Source organism: Strix uralensis, chromosome 16 (genome assembly GCF_047716275.1).
Source record: "Strix uralensis isolate ZFMK-TIS-50842 chromosome 16, bStrUra1, whole genome shotgun sequence".
NCBI classification, from domain to species: Eukaryota; Metazoa; Chordata; class Aves; order Strigiformes; family Strigidae; genus Strix; species Strix uralensis.
The window spans coordinates 5,342,101-5,362,457 of NC_133987.1; the positions used below are offsets into that span (position 1 = coordinate 5,342,101).

Sequence of the window (20,357 nt, forward strand, 5' to 3'; positions counted from 1 at the left end):
ACTCCCTGCTACCAGCCAGGGGGGATCCTCAGAGCACCAATCCTGCTGCTGAGGTTTCTCTCTTCTCTTGGGAAGGCAGCTGAAGTTTATTTATAAACTTATACATCCCATCTAGAAAAAACACACTGCTTCTCAGAGCACCGCATATGCTGCTCCGTGGTGGGTTTTGCAGAGCCCTGTAGGACACAGCGACATGGGCCACCAGTCTGAGAGGCTTCTGTGCCAGCCCTGACATCCACAGACTTTTGGAGCAGCTTCGAGGTACAACGCCGAAAGACGCTGGGTTTAAAAAACAATATGAAGATGGCATTAGCTTTGGTATTTTTTGAGTAGTTATTATTTGGTAAGCACCAAGAGCGTGTGCCTTCACATTGGCCAAATGCCATCCCCAAACAGAATAAATAACCTTCATGTCATAGTAAGAAGGGGAAAAGCCTTCCCTTTGATTTTTCTTTATTCAGGGCACTGGCAGGCTTTCTACTGCTGCCCACTGGTAAAGAACAAATCTTTGGTACGATAAACAACTGGCTTTTGTAAACTCCAAGACATCCTGCTACCAGGAAAAGTGACCAACTTGAAGCCCCAAAACTATGAGCAGTATTTTGTTTTCTGGTTGCTATTTATCAACGATGCTGAATCCACCCACAGCCTGCCAAAAACTGTAACGCTTTTCGTACCAGCAGCACAGCATAGCTCAGCTCTGGGTTGTGATGGCTGGGCTCCTTCGATAAATGCCCACCCTAAACGAGAAGTCAAATAATTACAGTAGCTGGAGGACAGACAAAGCTTTAACAATTTGTCTCCAGCTTCTGTAAAAAACAGGATGTCTTTGCACTAACATAATAAAGTATCAAGGGGTGAAAGTTCTTCCTAATATTTAAGCTGAATTTTCTTGAGGTTAAATCATATTCTGCCATTTCATCCATTATTTCCTCCCTTCTCCACAGGGACACAGAAAACAGATTGCTGCTTTCCCCTCTGCAGCAGGTGACAACCTATTCCAAACCTGTTTTGACATCAGGACTCTCACATGGATTTGTTCGCTCTGTCGCCGTGGGAGAAGGTTTCTGCACCGCTGCTCTCTGCGGGTCCCTCTCCCGCACCCCGAGCAGTCAGCTGCATCCTTCCCCAACCGGGTGCTCAGCCGAGTGCAGTGGGAGGGTGACACCATGTGAGCCAAAGGCCCGCTCGCCCATCATGGTATTGTGTTTGCCTTTTCACAACGCTTTTTCACAAGCGTGCTCATCTGGTGATGCACGCTCAGCCCAAGAGGCTTCCCCGGAGCAGGATCCATCCCGTTGCCGTCTGTGTGAGCACCGTGCACACCTCTCCTCTCTGCTCGGAGGCAAACCAGCAAGATCGCTGGGCTTTTAGACCTTGTCCTGTGTTGTGCTCACACCTTGGTGGCACCTGCAAGTGCAATGAGCTGTTCTTTCCAATTAAGCTCCTCTTAAAAATGTGCATTAAGTTGGCTCAGACCTTGGATTAAATTGTTTCGATGGAGGCAGGTGATCCGGAGTGACTGACCTCAACAACAAGCACCTGAACATTAGCTCCTGACCACATTTTTTTTGCTGAGGCCACCCCAGCCCACTTTGCAGCTGGGGGACGGGGCAAAGGGGGTCCTGTCTGAAGATGACAAACCACTGAAAAGGGTCACACAGATTTCCACACGCCGCTGTCGGCTCATGGAGTTTTTCTCCTTCTGCAGACGGGAAGAAGCAAGGCAGACATGTTTTGGGACGGGTTATGTCCCTGCCAGAACTAAATGAAGGGCTTCAATTCAGAGCTACAGCACCCTCGGGATGTCAAGACGTACAAAACAAAGAGGGGATTTAGAAAACAAGTGAAAAGGCATATTATATTTAGATAATAAAATTAACATCATGAAAATTGTTTCCTGGAAAATAATGCCATGTTACATTATGTATAATTATGGCACTACTGGAATGGTAATTAAGAGGCGGTCAACTAATAAAATTGCAATTCAGAGGTGGAGGAGCACCGTGGCTCCTCCCGTTCCCGTGCCAGGGCCGTGCCGGAGGCTCCCTGCCGCGCCGGCCCGTGCCAGCCGTGCCAAGGACCCGGCTGTCCCGTGCTCTGGCTCTTCAGAGCAAATCCTGTGGCTACAGCCAAGGTGGAAAGTTTCGCAGGAAACCCTGAGCGGAGGAAGGCGTCATATGTCAAGCGGTGATGAGGTGCAAAGAGGAACCTGTCACGAGCAGCACAAAGGGATGGTAAATATTTTCCCCCCAAGTCCCTGGGTTTTCTGCAGCCTGTCAGAGCTGGATATGTCAGCTCCTTACCTGGCCACCGCCAACGAACTGCAAAACCAGCCCTGCGGCCGCCTGCTCAGGAAGCGATGGGGCAGACGGCGAGCAGTGGCGTAGAAAAAATCCAGAACTTTTAAAAACAAATTACATCTAATCCAGAGGCTGAAGTAACTTGGTTTTATGGACTCCGTAAACTACTGTACAGGGTTTGCAAAACTTGCCTGGCTTCACAAACTTCTTCTGGGGTTTCAGCTTCTGGTTTCTCATCCCTTCTGCAGCTCTGTGTGCCTCAAGCCTAAACAACACCCGAACGACGGCGACTTCTCCCGGCTGCGGCAGCGCCGGGGGGACGGCAGGATAGCCAGCTCTCCTAGGGGTGACAGCTGGCACCAAATACACAGCTCAGAGTTTTCAAACAAACATTTGGCCACTCCAAATGAGATTTACTTCTACGTTTAAGCAGGTATTTACATGCCTGAACATCCAAATTTGAAAATGCTTGCTACTGTGCTTAGGCTAATTGCCTTCCCATTATTTTTGACATAAGTCATCCCTGAAGAGGTTTTTTTTTTAGTTCCTTTCTGCATCTTTTGTGAATACCTCATCTAAGCAGAATCTGAAATTGCTTCACAGAGACCTGTGTGCACTGGGGGGGTCACGGGAAAGTCCCCAGGGGCAGGAGGGGACAAGGGAACGCTGCACGGGACACACACACACTGGGACAGCCAGGAAGGGGCAACAGGCCCATCCTGGTGGACACATACAGTCCAGGACTGACTGACACACACCTCTGGCACCCACCCACCCGACCGGGGGGCGAGCACCTTCCTCCCGCCGCCACACGGAGACCCCCGACGCTAATTACTGCTAATCAGACGGCGTGGACAGACGCCTTGGCAGGCATGCACTCCAGCAGCCCCCTGCGCCCAGGCGAACAGAAACACTCCAGGGAACCTTTCAGTGAATTAAAAACTAATAATAACGATGCGAAGGAGGCCGTGTTACTTCCTCTTCCTCCTCCTCCGCAGGCTGTCCCATACATCGCGGTCACTCAGCACCCAGCCCAGCTCTGTGGAGAGACGGCGCTGGGGTGTAACGGCGTCTCTCAGCGCCAGCACAGCTGCGCTCGCCTCTGATGCATCAGTGTTTATGCCCCGTCCTCCTTTGATTTTAAATCTGAGATAATTTTGTGTTTTAAAGCCTTCGTGATATTCCTGCCCTGGAAACAAACAGCCTTTCTCTCATCTCAGAAACGTTTCTCTCCTCTGCAGATACAACCTTTGGTTGGGTGAGCTGGATTTCTTCTCTGCTGCTGGAGCCCTCCCCAAATACCAGATTTAAACCAACAGCTCCCACTCAACCTTCTGCACCTTTATGTAATGCTGGGCACTGTTGCTGGCTTGAGTTTTAACCTTTGCTGTCAGCTTGCTGAGGGATAAGCATACCTAATGCAGATTAAATGAAATTCCAGCACACAAAAACTAGCGGGGTAAATATAAAACCATAGCCAAAGAGCGATGGTTATGTCATCGCTGAGGAATCCAAAAGGCGCCTAAATGAAAATACCACAAAGAAAGCAAACAGAGAAGTTTGGGGCAGGGGGAGAGGAGTGAGAGAAGAGGATACGCCGGGAGAGGATACAGGAACAAAGAGAAAAGCCCATGATAATCTGAGATGGGTTTGCCTCACACCACTGCTGTAAGCTCCAGCTTTGTAAAACCCGGTCCAAGTTCTCATGCTCACGCAAATGAGATTTTGCAGAATAGGCTAAAAGATATAAAATAACTAATTTTCCAAGTTTTCCCTCCTCTTCACTTTTTTAATTTATGGCTGTCACCTGTTTGCTGAGATCACATGGGGAAAATATTTTGAGGGACCCTGTGTCCATATGCAGGCAGGCGTATATACGCAGTGGAAGCACCTGCCCGTGTCCCTGGGGGCGTCCCCGGCAGGGATGCGGGTTCAAGGGGGATGCTACCAGCCCTGGTGAGTCCCGGGCACCCTGTGAGGCAGCTTCTCCCCGCCGTGCCACCCCTGCACGAGTCCAGAGGCTTTCTCAAGGTTTTCTACTCTTGTTATTGCCGAGAAACAATTAAAAAGCCTCACATAAAGTTTCCAAGAGTTTCATTACACTAGCAGCAGACATCCTTTAGGAATACAAGCTTTTAGGGTTTTTTTAACATAATTAACTTAGCTGGGGCTTCAAATATCCCTTCACCCACCCCAGCACATAGTAAATTCATATAAATTGTTTTTCCTGGTCACCCAAGTCTCAGGACACCCAAAGGCACGTACCTGGAAGGCAGCGAACCACATAAGCCAGTCCAGGCGGTAGTGGTAGGGGGTGATAAAGCACGGCCTCCTCTTCAAGTCCCCGGGCTTGCATTTGAAGTCGTACTCCTCCCAGACAGCAGTGGGGTCATTGGGATCCAGGCTGGATGTCCCCTGAAGGATAACTTCTGTTCTCTCCTTGGTAATGCTGCGGGACATAACATGGTATTGTTATTTGTCTGAAGCCATGTAAAATGCTGGTTCACGAGAGTCAACATGGCAACTACTTTAGTGGCCTCAGGGTACAGTTGGGCCCTGGTGGATCAAGCTACAGAGAAGCTGTCTATCCGGCAGACTTGTCTCTCTCCAGCAGCAAAGAAGATGGAAAACTCCAAGTTTCACGTCCTCCCACCCTCCCCTCTATCACACCGCGGTTGTGCCAGTCCAAGGAAGGACCACGGCCCAAAAAAGTGATTCCTACTGAAATCAATGGGTCTGTCTTTCTAAATGAGAGCCTAACCCTTGTCCAAGACATTGAGAGAATACGAGTGTCTCCCAAGTCCCACACAAGCATCTTCAACCTGCACCAACTTCTCTGTTTGTCCCACGTTTCTGAAGAAAACCTTTGTTTCAGTTACTTTGATGACTCCCATGATACAAGAGCTCTCCGACTACAAGCTCCTGGTTGACAGGAGAAAGCAGAGATGAAGGATGGTCACAAAACAGCTCCATCTCCAGATTTTTAGCACGTGCCATGTGCAAAAATACAGGCTTGTAACTGGCACGTGTGGATGTTCTAACAGCATGGCCACCGATGTTATCTGCAGGGGAAGTTTCACAGGTGATTGTGCACAGAAATCCTGCCTCTGCGTTTCGAAGGTTTGTCCCTGAGACCTCCAGCTGTGGGATCAGCAGAGCAGCTTCCAGCCGGGACCATTCCAGTGTCCCCTTTGCGAGCCCGGCTCTCCCCGCGGCGCCGCTGGCCACGGGGTGCTGAGCTCTGGCTTAAGCCTTGGCCACGGCAAAGGGCAGGCCAGGCTTGCAGTGAGCCCAGCTTAACTGGCTATAGCTGCCTGAGCCGTGGGGAGGCGGCTGGGCCCATATGGAGCACCACCAGGAGCTGACTTTTGGGGCATCACTAACAGCTGTCTATACGTGCCCAAACATTTCACCATCCCGGCTGGAAAACAGGTCTCATGGAGCTATTACTCAGCAAGAGGAGGAGGAGGGAACATGTAAGCCAATGCAAACCAAAAAGCAGAAAATGAAAACAAAAAAGCCCCCCCATATCCAGTCAATGAACAGAAACTTGGTTAAAAAGCACCCCAGCTTTCTGGCAGGTCACGGCAGCCTTTGCTGCTTGGCTGGACTCTCTCTGCACAGCAAGGTGGTAGAGCAGGGGGGACGGCAAACCTTCCAGGCCACGGAAAGCCCACGTGAAAACACCATCATCAAGTTCTCAATGACCTGTCAGTGACGCTCACCTCCACTGGAGAGCTGCTTTCCATAACGAACACATAACTGCGTAACTCTGCCTATCAAAGCTGTCCAGCTCCCAACACCCTTTTAATTTTTTACTACTTTGGTCCTTCCTCCTCCAACCCAAGAAACCGTAAGTTTGGAAACACACAGCCTCCACCTTCTCCCCTGGTGGCTTCCAGTGATAGATGCTTACAACCCAAGGAATACTGTACGTCTCCGCTTATAATTGTTACCTACATTTAATAGATTTCTGGATTCTCCAGCCAAGTTCCATATTATACACTGGGCTGAGTTATGAGCCGTGGCCAGCTGCCCAATGGTTAGAAACACACTGTAAATCAGGGACACCAAATTACTAATAAAAGTATGTTCCTACTGTGTGATTCAAAATATGTCAAGTTTCACATAATCGTATATTCATTATAAGCTGCAATCCTCTTTTTATTGGTTTACATAGGCTGGAATTACAAACATATTACAGCAGCATTTCATCACATGCTCTTTAGGTTCTGGTAACTGTTGAAACAGAAACCATAGACTGAAGAAGAAAAAGAACAACAACCCAAAGAAAACAATCTCCTGTAGCTTCACCACTCCAACCTTCAAAGAGGTTCAGGGGTTATTTCTCCCTCTCTCTCAAAAAAAGAAGAAACTTCAGCATTTTCCACAACTAGCATTGATATTTCTAATCACGTTTTTTTTCTAACTTTTTTCCTTCCACAGAAGTTTCTGCTATTTGAAAAACTGGGGAAAACATCATATTAATTTGATGTGCTCCAGGTTTCCTCTGCATCTGCAGTGCTCACAGTGGACCTGCTCCTCTCCGTCACCATCCGCTGTGCCAGCCCTCTCAACAGCCAACCTGCTTTGCCTTTTATAAAACCTATTTAATTACTGTTGGCTTCTCCTGTGGGACCTTGTCCAGAGCCCACTAACCCCAGAGCTGCCCATCCCACCCCCGGGCTCAGACCTCTGGGGAACACCCCATGGCCACCACGGCAAGGCGGTGGCAAAACCAGAAGTCCATGCAGAAAAGACTGGCTCTGTTGTTGCCCCTGGGGCAAGTTATTTTGATGAAGCCCTGTTTTTCAGCATTTTCTCAGTCGTCCTGGTCAGGAAGAGGCTGGGAGGAACAGCACACAAGAACGGTTATGGTGAGCCCAACCTAGCCTGACCTAAGCCTGGTGAGCTGTCCCCAGAAAACCCAGACTCAGATGTTTATAAACCAGCCTGGTTGCAAACACAGCTGGAGATGCTTCCCTCGTCCAGTCCCACCTTGCAGCCATAAGCTGGATTTCCTGAGCTGAAGGCAGCAGCCAGACCGCTGCTGGGCCTGTCCTCTCAATCTGTCTTGTTCTTTTCTGAGGCCATTTATACTTTTGTCTCCACAGTTTCCTGTAGCAATGAATTCCCCAAGTCACTCGTTGGAAAAAGCACTTCCTTTTGTTGGCCTAAAACCTGCTACCCAATAGCTTATGCGAATATTTACATGAGGGAGAGCAAATGCATGCAGGGGAAGAGAAGTTCACGTAAATATAGTGGGCTGGTGACGGTGAAGACTATCCACTGGATGAACTCTCTTATGGGTATTTTCATCCTGCTATTACATTTGCTATATCCATATAATGAGCAAACTAAAAGTGGCTCAAAGAAAACAAAATGTAATTCAGTGGGAAAGAAACCTGCTCCTTTTCTCCTTCTCTCTCATAAACAGATATTCCAAGTCTACTGGCTACTGGAAGGATTTCTCTTTAGGTTTAAGGCACACAGAGAGGAGCAGAGCTATAGGATGTGCCATTAAAATACAGGTACCTCCCAAAAGCTCCGTAGGTGTTCACTATTCTGAGAGGGTTGAACGATGTGTTCATGACTTGTCTGGAGTTGAGCAGGTTTAGGACAACCGGGATGCTGAGATAAGCGATCAGGAGGCCAAAGGAGATGTTCACCACTTTGCGGATGTAGCAGCCTGTTCGGGACACAAAAGGAGACCAGAAGAAGGTGATTTCACTCCCTGCACGCCTGCCCGACCCCCCCGTGGTGGCCGGGCCCCTGCCCGAGTGCTCAAAGCTGCTCTCGAGCTGGGGCTGACAAATGCTCCGCCGTAATCAACCCGACCTTGCCAAGGGCCATACGCTATCGCTCCAGAGATCTGCCTGTCTCTAAATAGTCTGAGAAAGGGCTAAAAAGAAAAATGTCTAAAATGTAAGATTAATCATTGCTTTAATACAGGGGAAAAAACACAGCTGGCACTTGCACCTTGCTCAAAATTGCCCTCCTGGTTTGTAAGCCATGCGTGGAGTGCCTCCAGCTCCCTGCGGCTCCGTTCCTGCCTGGGGCTGCCTCCTCCTTCTCTCACCAGCCAGACTTATTCCCTGCCTTTGCCTCCCTCTCACTCACTAGCTCCATTCAAACCTCATTTTTCTTTTGCAAAATCTCTATTGCTTATCGTTTATGCATGAGCCGTGTGTAGCTTCACCAGCGCTTTGGTGTTCGGTTTGCAGGAGCAGCGCAGGGCTGTGCTGGATTTCGGTCGGAGGAGACACCTACTGCAACCAGACAAATAAGCAGACGTGACCTCTGAGGGGTTCCTACCCTTATGGCCGTTTTAAATTTATTTAACATTAACAGCCCAAGGATCAGATTCAAAGCAATTGCATGTAGCTTTCCCCTTATCTCTGCAGGAGAGGGATGTTTATTTGAACCTCTCTCAGAAGCTATTACTAATTGTTTAGTCTGAGAACATTTCTGGAGAATCATTTGATTTGGGAAGGAGCTCACTGAGATGCCTCCCCTCGCCCCCTGTGTTGCTGTGAGAGCAGTATGAGTCTGCTGGGCATTTTTTTTGTCTTTTAGATGGGCTGAACTTCCTAGCCTGTAATTAAAGAGCAGGTACAGACGCAGAGCCCTCCACAGGGTCACAGTTTATGGCCACGCACGGCCTGCTCAGCCTTCAGCAAGTGTTGATCGTCGTTGTGCCCTTGGGGTCACAGCTACTCAGTCATAGAGAAAAAGGGTTTAATACAATTAAAAAAAAAATCTACGTGGCAAGGACGGAGCAAAACTTGGGGAAGGAGCATGGGACACGAGCCAATGGGATCTGGATCCAGCAGGCAGAGGCTGAGCACTAGCAATGGGAATTCGAGGTCTCAGTAGGAATTACACACACCCACACTTCAAGGATGGGGCCAGAGCCTTGTAAAACCCGGTCCTGAGCTGGGAAGGGCTGGGTACCCTCCTGTCTTCTGCTCTGGTGACCCAAGGGTGAGGCCTCCTCCAAGCCTCTTGCCACACAGCCCATCAGCACCAGCTCAACAGGCTCTGCTTTGTTAGCAGAAAAAATATGCAGAAATCCAAATTCACCCAGAATATTACAGATACCCTACCCTTTACTTATGGACTGCCCCTTTTTAAAAGCCCAGAACAGGGACACATCTACGCTCCAGAGCAGTGGTATGTATGGATGGTTCTCCTTGCTTGGGCACCCTGGCTTAGTAAGGTTTTCTGGAGAAGATCACAGAAAAGAAGCAAGTTCCTCAAAAAAAGGATCCACCTCCCCCTCACGGTGACTCACCACGTGCCATAGCAAACAGGCGCCCTTTGGCTTCTCCTCCAGAAAGGAAGGTGCAACTTGAGTGTTGTTTGGGACTGGATGCAAAAATACAGATGGTAGGAGAGCTCTAGGCTCTCACAGCCTCTAAGCAAAGTTACCGGAGGGGAAAAGCTGTTAAAGATTTCTTCCAGCAAAATATGTAAGATAGGAGACACAGAAAGTTTAATGAAACTGCGTTAGCCTTGCTGGAACTAACGCTTCTGGTTAATAAGCTGTGCTTCTTGGTAGATGAGAAAGGACTGGAGACAGATGCTGCGTCTTGTTGACATTTTTCATTCTTCTGACAGATGTTTAGTGTATTTAAAAATAAGCATGTGTGATTGTTGTTGATATTATAGGCAATTTGTTGCTTATATGCGGTTTATAAAAATGTTACAAACACAACTTTACATCTGTTATGCAGCCCCATGAAAAATATCCCAGTGTGGCTTGTGCAAGCGATCTTCTGGAACAGGGCTGCTCGAAAACTCCCTTCAGAAGGAAATTCAGAAGGAAACATCAGCCACATTCATCCCTTTTGTTTAGTTACAAACCCCCTTGTATTTGCTTTTCCATATTCACGATATGAACATCAGTTCAGCTCTTCCCTGCCCTGGAGAACTCGCTCCCTGCCGTGACAGTGCCCACGCTGCCCCAGCCACTGATCCTCTTGCCTTCTCCAAGCAGGACACTGAATGGGGAACAGCCACTTTCCCAGCAGCCAGGTCTCTTTCCCAGTTAGCAAAAGAGTTGGTGGAGCCACAACAGATCAACAATCGATTTGGTTCTTTCTGGAAGACCAACCTCATGTCCAGTAACTTAACCCGGGAAGCGGGGTGCTCGTGCAGACCCAGCCCCCGAGGCGCAGGCACCCTCCAACCCACAGAGAAGACCACGCAGGGGCAGAGTCACCTCCCTGCCCACCCAGGTTTACTCCAGAAGAAGGTGATGGCTTTTGAGATAAGCACACCAAACACACCTCAGTGAAACCTCTCCCCGCTTCTGGGAATAACTCACCCAGGGGAAGCTGCTCCCTGGCTGCATCTTTGAGCTGCATCTGCACCACCCGCTCTTTCACCCCTCCTGGCCGGGAGCTGAAGAGGAAGCCCAGGCTGGTGTCGTCGAAGCAGGCGATGCTGGGCACGATGGTCAGCCAGTTGAGGAAACTCAGGTTGCCACTTAGTATCAGAAGCACCTAAACGGGAAAGAAGGTAGCAGAGGGTGTTGCATGTTAAATGACAACAGAAGAGTGTGGTGAAGGAAACGCTGGATGGATTTTCGCACCCCAGCACATTCTTTGTGGATTTTCCATGATTGCAACAGTGATGGCAAACCTTTCCCTCCCTGCCCAGGCTACAGCCCAAATGTACCCCACCAGCTTGCAACGTGAGCTTGGCCTTTGCTTTCAGCAGAAGAAAGATCAGCCAGGGTATAGTGTGACTTGATTTCCATAGTGCTCCCGGTGACGGCGCAGCGGTTTGGCCCCTGGGGAATCGTCTGCTTCCTGCTTATGCCGATGTATCTGTGACAGCAACGTTCCTGAAACCCTTCAGGAGGAAATATTGGAACTTCTAATTAAAGAGCAGCATTAAATATAGAAGTGTGTATTTTTTAAGAGGCTCTTTTTTTTTAATTTTAGCTTTTATTGGCCGTTTAGGAGAACGTCTTGCATGTGTAAGGCAGAGAAAGTGGAAAAATCTGTGAGCCTTTGGAGGAGTCTCCATAAATATCTGTACACTTTGGGAAAGGCTTTTTGTAGGCACATGTTATTTTTTGTCTTACTCTTACAATGACTTGAAAAATATGAGGCACCTTTTTGCCATTTTCCAGCAAGTCCTAATGAGCATCCAGCGCTCGTCTCTGGGCACTGCTGGTTTAACCTTGGTCATGAATCACAGCTTTGCAGCACAGGGCTTCATTCTGCAGCTGTAAGATGTCACCTCCTCGCCATGTCAGCCACGGGGAAGGTGGAGGTACATCCCTGCTCGAGGCACCTGCCAACCCCCAGCCAGAGCCTTTCATTAGAGCTCAAGATAAACCCGAATGCATGGAGCAATTTCTGCTGCCTCACAACTGTTGTTTTTAATTTCTATTTTTCTAGCCTAAATTTATTCAAGCCCGGTCTATACATCCTCATTTTTTTCTAGGTCAGTATTTCACCTGTTCACAGACCCTGCTGTTTTATTTGTACAGTTACATCCCTTCTCCTTTTTCATACTTCAAAGCACGCCAAACGGCTCTGGTCTCCTCTCCCAGAGGACGTCCCTGCCTGCCCATTCCCGCAGCCATGCCCTCAACCCGAGCAAAGCTCAGTCCATCTTTCTGGGTGCTGACAAGGACCGTACGGAGGGTATCAGATGGGTCTCACCAGGACCTTGTACAGCGGCGCTAACATTTCTCATGCTCCACCAGACCGACCCCTCCCGCTGTGTTTTAACACCACGTTTATCTTCACCGCCGGGGTGTCACCTTAGTGCTTGCCAGCCGGGGCACACAAGTCCCCCAACACATAAGCATCTTCCAAATATGCAGTTCCTGGCATCACACAGACATCTCTGCTCCTAACCCACGGCGCATCATCCCGCGTGTCGTGCAGTCCAATTTCATCCCATCTGCCCGTTAACCTTTGGAAGGAGGAAGCCCGTGCTGCACTGACACCGCCAAGGATGCTGAGACCCGACAGACTCAAAAATCTTTGCTTTCATACACAATGGGGTTTTTAACCGAAAGCATCTGAAGCATTTAATTGCTCCACGTTTCACGAGAGAAGGGATCGCTTCCAGCTCAACCTTGCTGACACCGAGAGATGCAGAACGGACGTGTGAACTTGCTCCAGTGCCAGTGAAACGACGTGTCAAACGAAGCCAACCCTGGGGCAGCGGCCGTGAAGACACATCTGGGTTTCCCCGGGGCCGCCCAGCCATCGCAGCGGTCACAAAGGAACGTGTCAGACGCGATTTAGCATGTTGGCATAAAACAATATATGGGAATCCAGGCACACAAAGACAAGAAGAGAAAAGCAGCTGATGCCTGTTCAGGACTATTTGAGTTTTGAGGCTGATTTGGATTCTTCTCCCATTAGTCACATTACTTAGGATTCAGCCCTAATTAACTAGCTGTTCCTCAGACACATTGAAACAAAAGAAGCGGAAAAAAGGAAAGAAAGGAAAGTAGTCCCGCCACCTTATCCATAAAAAATGAAGGTTATGAAGCTGACTTAATCTATTACACGTCGAGAAATAATGCCCTGATGTAAGAAAGTCATTTATTTTTCAGCCTTCAGACCAACTAATGAGAACTTCCCCACCTTCCAGCTGGGTTGAAAGCTGTAACCTTGACTGGCACCACTATTATTTTATTTAAAGAACACTTCTCCCATTCACACAGCTGAACTTCATCCTCCCCTGCACTGTTTACTCACAATTTTAGTGCATGTGGTCAAGGAAGACTTTCAAGACAGCGCAAGACTGAGCGTGCAAACCCACAACAGCCCCAGCATCCCGCTGCAGGCAGAGGAGCTGCTGTGTGGACCACGCTCCTGCCAAAATAACCGTGGCCCCGCCGCAGGTCTCCTCCTCTCAGTGAACAAGTGACGAATCTTTCAGAAACCCTGAGGAGATGCAGAAGCTGAAGGACCGACCACAGACCCCAGAGGCACAGCTGAAGTTCTCTGCTGCTCCTCCAGCCCATGTTGCACCCGAGGACAGTGGGTCTCTGGAGGAAACCCAGCTTCCCTGAAGAGCCAACTCATGTCAAACACAAGACTCCTTGGGAGCTGGAGACCATCCCAAACTTTCTCCAACATACATAAAAACCCCACAACAAACACCAAAAAGCAAAGAGGAAATCTTAGTGAACCTTGCAGGTTCTCCTCTGGCCAGGATGATGGAAGCCCAGAGAAGTACCAGCAGATATCACCTCCACTGTGTAACGTATCACGTAGCCACTATCATGGTAAAACTTCCTACAGCACAAGACAGATCATGTAACAGGCCTTTAGCTAAATACTGAGATGTCTTAGGAACGCTGCTATATATTTTTTACATATACCTTCATGCTGCCCTTGGCTTTCAGAGAGGTGTCTCGTGACCTCACTCAGAGGCCTCTCACCTCTGCTGGGGCTTGTTTGAGAGCAAGATCTCCATGGCAGTGCCAACCATACGGGTGGGGACAGGGAAACGAGCCCACCACCTTACTTTATAAGCAGCACACTTGATTTGTTTTCAAGGGCTTTTGGCCATTACCTGGGGACTTGGTATCAGGATTTTGTTATACTCACATAACACAAGGAGGCTCCAATTGCAACGCGGACCTGTTTAACTTGGACTTGCCAAACCAGATGGTAAGAGGACAGTTCCTATCCTGAAAAAACTTAATTTAAACATATTGGTCAAAGTCAGATCAAAATTAGGATGTAGTACAGCCGTGTTACAGGCAGAGAGCGGAAGAATTTTGGCACCTACTTATTTCAGCAGCACTCTCTGGGGATATCGCCTTAAAGAAACTCACTCAGGATCACGTAAGGAGTCTTGCAGCAGAACCTGAAATAGGACCCAAATCTCCCAATTATGAATCCAACGCCTTAATTACAAGTCCCCCCAAAATACCTGTGTGCTCAGAGGCTGGTCCCCAGAGGCTCCCTATGGTTTATCCCGGAGTGCCCCCAGCCAGTGGGCTCTCTCCTCCTCTGAAAAAGGTTCACTGTGGTGTTGCTCTCCCGCTCAAAAATAAGAGGTGGTCTCCCAAAATACTATTCCACAATGCAAACATCGACAACACATGCACAATTTCGGTCTGAGGACTTTCAGCCAGTGTTCTGTTGAAAAGATGTACGCTTTCTCATTAAAAATGACAACAAATAAATGTTAAAACCATGTCATTTCATATTTTATATGATTGGCACCATTTTTTTTAAATACGGTGATTTGCAAGTTACAGTTTTCAAAACCCCAGCAGGACTCTTCAGTAACAGAGTCACATAATCTTAGAAAAATGAGACCAATTACAGTAAGTAACAAAAGTCCTAACTATTATTTAGTTAAAAAATTAACTTATTTATCCTGAGTTGGGTAATTATCCAGAATTATGAGGCGAAAAAAGTATTTAAAATCTGAATTACATACACACGTTAGGTCCTTGAACATAACATGTTATACTCAAGGTTTGGTGTTCCCCCTTTGACCCGAATGTGATTTAGTTCAATGTGTATTAATCAGCCTGTATTCATTAACACACTTCTCACTTTGCTACTTTGTTAGGAAACTCTGATCCTTTTCTGATGTGATTTGCCTCGTGCAATTGCAGTAATATTAAGAAAATAGTTCTGCACTTTGCCACTTCTGCTGAGGCTCATTTTACAGCTTTGTACAGAGCGACTGGGTGGTCCACGGGAGTTTTTTTTCTAGTAGTGATTCACCTCTCTTTATTGCTTGGAAGTCAGAAGCAAGATATCTTATTTCCACCAGCCCTTAAAAATCAGGGGATTCAAAAATAATACAAGTTTGGCGTTTTCTGGTCTGTGGGTGGAATCACGAACCTGACACATTTTTAACTTCAGTTATTCTGACCGAGCCTCGATGCTCGCGCCAGCCGCTGCGACTGCTGCCGGGCACCGGCCGCGGACTCAGACATGGGTTAGTGTGATACCCTGCCCGAGGGGGACTGAGCACTGTGAACCCCTCAGCTTTGCAAAAATAAACCTGGAAGGAATTCCCGCTTCGAAGTCAATTAACAGGAAAAGAGACAGTTTTTCAAACAGGCTGACGGGTGGCCGTCCTCGCGAAGGGTTTCGTGGCTGGTTTTGCACGGGGTGTGTGTTATTTGATCGATGTGTCCTGCCAGCCTCAAGGGTGAAGCTTTGTCAGCTGAGCAACCGGCGTCTTCTGCAAGCGCAGCATCCCCCCGGGCTAGTGGATCCTTTGTGATCCAAACTAGTATTTGCCTTGGCAGAGCGCACATTTACCTAAATCCTTCCTTTTCTGCGTGAAACCTCCTAAGTCTCCGCGCCCTGCTCTCCCTGCTCTGGCAAAGCAGAGCCACGCTGGTTCCTGGCGGGAAGTTTAATTTAACATGAATTTCTCAGGGCAGCGAGGGCAGAGATCTCTGATCATAGAATCATCGAAGGGTTTGGGTTGGAAGGGACCTTAAAGCTCACGCAGTTCCAACCCTCCTGCCATGGGCAGGGACACCCTGTGTCATCACCTCCCGCCCCGGGAACTGACGGGTGCACATGCCTGACGCTGGTGCTGGTGATTTGGGGTAAGCCACCAAACTTCCCAAGGTCTTATTTTACCCACGTGCAAAGCAGGTGTGTGAGTGCTGGACCTTCTCCGCACCCATGTTTGGGGGCAAGGACACCAAACCCCCGGGAGGTGGTCTGGCAGAGCACGGAGAGCATCGCTGCTCCTTCCCTATCAGCTGTGTGAAGCAGGAGTTTGTTGCACACATCTCACAGTAATTTCAGCCTTTGCACCGTGCCAGGCTTGGCCCTTCTGCGCTCCTGCCACGATCACAACCCATCTGTATCTCCATATCTCCACCCTCCGGACCTCGGCTGCGGTGGATGGGCTGTGTCCTCCCTCCCGTGGTCTTGATTTGTGTTTACTGAGTGTCTTTCTCTTGCTGGACAATATTTAAATGCACAATTATAACAAACAGATGGTATCAACCCCTGTGGTGATTTTTAAAAATTTTTTATTAAAGCACAGTATTAATCATGGTAATTGGGTAGGAACTTTAAGGTTATAAAACTACAGCATGTCTAATGAGCGAGCTCCTTATAGGAGGAACTGAGGTTTTTAATCTAATAATGTCAGTTTTATGGATTATGACTGGAGTTTTATGAAGTGTGATATGAAATACTGTGGATTCATGGCTCTCACTGGATTAATTTGGAAAAGTAGTTTTCCTGGTTCTAGGCCCAAAAACAATTATTCCTTACATTTCTGTCCCTGCACTGTTACCAAACCCCTCTGTCAGAAAATGGGCACCTACACCCATAACTTTTTTACAGGTTAGACTTCTTTGTTTAGCTGGTTTTTATTTTTTTAAATCACAGATTGTTATAAACATACAGTAGGTAGGAGAAGCTCATATTCTGGGTAGCAGACTGTATATTTGTCCAGAAGGAACAACAACGGGCTGTAAACTCTTAAACACGGTCAAGGGCTGGCTGGAGCTTCCAGGCTCTGCCCAAGCACAGGGACACAGTCACCACGCAGCACTGGAGCTTTTAGATATTAAGCCATTGGCACAGAAAAGCCAAAACTGGGGTGCCTGGAAGAGCTATAATTTATTTAAAGAGAAAGACATAGGAGCAGAGGGCTGGAAGAGACTTCAAGAAGCCATCCAGTCTTTCCTGCTGCCCCAAGGTAGAGTCGTCTCTACCTGCACCGTAGCGTGTTTATCTAAACTCTTCCTAGAAGCCTTTGTTGAGTGATGGAGCCAGGTCCCTGGCCTTTCTGGCTACCTGCTCCACTGCTTCATCATCTTTAAATTATTCCTAATATCTAGACGGACTCTTCCTTGACAATATTTAATCCCATGACCCCTTCTCTGCTCATTGCCATCAAAGATGCAATACCTGCAATAGCCCTTCATACAGGTAAAAACTGTCCGTGGTCCACTGCCTCTTCCCTCCCAGTCATGTTCTCGTTTGGCTTAAATGATCCCAGTTGGTCCAACCCTGCCTTGTGAAGCCAAGTCTCTAGATCTCTGCTTATTCTCACCATCCTCTGGATTTTCTCCAGCTGGGATGTATCTTTCCTGAAGGGAATGCCCAAAGCTGAGCCACAGCTTTTAGCTCTAGCCTTACCAGCAGCAGAGAGCAGGAAGGATTTATATACTCTGAGCACAAAGAATTTATGGATTCCAGTAGGATGTGTGCCCTTTCTGCAACAGTACAGCCCTGCTGACTCGACAGCATTGCCAAGATTATTCTGAATATTCATCATGTGCACCAATAGCCTCGACCTGAGCGTGGTCTACTAATATTAGACAACATTAATGAAAACCCTGAATATCCCTAGATAGACCCTGCAGAAGCCCCCTTGATAAATCCTTCCCTCTGACAGTGAGCCATTGATAACTGCTGAATAGACTTTCCAACCCGTTTTGTTTGCTGGACAGTATTTCCTACTTCTTACAGACCCCATTTTCCTGGGTTGTTTATGAGATTTTATGTGAAACAGTTTCAAAAGCCTCAGTAAAAGCATATATTGTTTATCCTCTATTCATGAGCCTTGTTTTGTCAATGAAGGGAAGAAGACTGCTTTTACATGGTCTGCTCTTGGCAAAACCACGACGGCTGTAGTTATCCCCCTTGTTTTTTGGAGGTATTTAGAAATGGCCTGTTTCATCATTTTTTCACAGTATTTTTCCCGTAATGGCTCTGTAATGTCCTGGCTCTTCCCTTTTTCTCTCTTTAGAGGACAGGTACTTTATTAGCTCTTCTCCGTTCTTTCATTACTTCACCTACATTCTAAGATAATCACTGATGCTGACAGGATCTCAACAACCAGCTCTTTAACAGCCCTAGGATAGATTTCCTTAGGCTCAGATGATTTGAAAGGATCTAACTTAGCTAAGTACTCTCCAGCTCTCCCCTGCCTGGGGCTGAGGTCATCCTGCTTTGTTACTGGTATTAATTATACCGACAGCCATGTGAGATGTGACTTTTTAGTGATGACTGTTACGGAAAAGGCACTAATCATTTCAAGATAAAACACAGACCAAATGTATCAATGAAAAAAAAATAGGATGTTGAAAAAACAAAAGTAAACCTCTTCCCTTCCACACAAAATAGTTGTTTATATGGCTTAGTCACTCTGTGCTCGTGAAAGCTGGAGAAAAAAAGAGTCCAGCTCATCTGTGCACTGTCAAAACTGCAGTACCTGGGTCCCACATGGACCTTCTCATCGCAGATCCCCAGAGCAACACAAGATCTGCTCAGCTGCTTGGGACAGTAAAGACCCCCTCCTCCTGGTGGACCTGCTGCTGGATGTCCAGAACATAAGAACGCTCCTCAACGGACTTTGCATGTCGCCAAGAAAAGAGGAAATTGGTCTTTTAAGCTGGATTTTATGGATCCGTATGAAGGAGCAGAGGCGAGGAAGGGCCCACGTCAGCACCCAAGAATGTGTGTGCCGTGCTCTCTGGAGCTACCAGGGAAAGCAGTGGCATTCGGCACCGGCAAGACCATCTGGTCCCCATCCCCTTCCATCCCGTGCACGACAACAGCACTACTCCACAGCCACACAGGGCTAATGGCAAGAGGCCCAGCTGAGAGAAATGCCTGCACCAGCCTTATCTCCCACGCTTCAGCAAAGGCACTATGGGCTGCTCGGCTCCCCGTGGGAACCAGAGAAGCGGGAGTTTGGAAATGACCCAACCGGGCCATGCCTTTGAGCAGAGAGGGACAAATCCTGGTGGTACGGGTGACACCAAGAAAACAAATCTTTCTGGTTTTCCTCTGGGCACCCAGCAGCTGGGCTGGGGGAAAGGCAGATGGTGGCACGCTGGTGCCACTGGAATTGAAAGCGCAAGCGCTACCGGCTGCGTTGGGGATGTTTCATCGCCCACAGTCTCTGTGCCATCTGTGCCTGGGATGAATCTTTAAAAAGATTTTATTTACCAGAGTTCTTCAAAGGTGCACACATTGCTTTGGTTTTGGTTAAGCGGTTAAATCCGCCCTTCTAAAACGCACGGCCCTGCCGCCGAAGAATCTCCTACTCTTAGGATGACCTGAAACTTATAACATCAAAAGTTGGTCCCTCCTATAAGAGATAGGAAGAACAAGCCTCAAAAGCCAAATTTGATTTTAATGTGCCTCTAGTTACTTGCGTACCATGAAAACATAGCCTCCCACAAAGAAAAACAGGCTATCATTCCCCCATCTGGTTTCAGTTTGAAAAATACTTATATATATAGTTTTTCCCAAAAGTTATTGTAGGCACGGGCAAAAAATTCCCATTAAATGACAACAGCAAGAACATTTAATTTTCCTCTATTATTAATCTAATCTCTTGTTAACTTCTTGATTAAATATTTGCATGAGGATTTCATCTCTGCTTTGCAGAGCTGTTTAGTGCAGAAAAATACATAGGAAAATAATTACCTCTGTCCACTTGCTCTGTTTTAGACAGCAGATAAAACAGTTTTGTGAATCCCACAGAAATTCAGACAGCTACTGGAAGTACCAGGAGCAAAAGGAGCAAAGTCAGTTGTGACAGTAAGATGAGAAAGAAGAGCGTGGCTTGACTTCGGTTTACTTTTGACGCGCAGCCAATGAGGTGATCTCAACTTAATTCACATTACAAACCGCAGCCCACGAGAGAAAGCCAACTCCCTTTCTCCATCCCTTACCTGCTGTGGGGTCTCAGGACACATGAATGCTCCTCAGCAACCTCAGCCCTGAATTTCCAGAAGGGGTGGAAGCACCTACCCAGCTCACTGGGAATATCGTGGAGTCAGGAACCAGCCCGGATCTGGTATCCAAAACATGATTTCATAGGCGAAGGCTGAGTATTTCCTTCCCACAAGATGATAGGAGAGAACCCACATATTATTACCACATTTAATACAGAAATAAGAAAATAATAAACCTTGAGCTGTTCATTGCACAGTTGCACACACACACTGTGCACCTCTAGTTAGACTGAAGATTGGCAAATCATTTGTTTAGAGCCAGAGGAATTCGCTAGAATTCAAAGCATTTTATAATTCACATCCTGTATACAGATTTT

At 47.6% G+C, this 20,357-nt stretch overlaps 1 protein-coding gene across 3 annotated transcripts in view; it reads right to left on the bottom strand.

The window, feature by feature from the left end:
- Positions 1-20,357, bottom strand: part of LMF1 (lipase maturation factor 1) — a 203,101-nt gene that overhangs the window by 16,934 nt on the left and 165,810 nt on the right. For all 3 annotated transcript variants that reach the window (XM_074886014.1, XM_074886015.1, XM_074886016.1), the window contains 3 exons: positions 10,633-10,810; positions 7,839-7,992; positions 4,569-4,752 (listed from right to left, as the gene is read on the bottom strand). In XM_074886014.1, the coding sequence (XP_074742115.1) occupies positions 4,569-4,752; positions 7,839-7,992; positions 10,633-10,810 (516 nt within the window). The remainder of the gene's footprint in view (positions 1-4,568; positions 4,753-7,838; positions 7,993-10,632; positions 10,811-20,357) is intronic.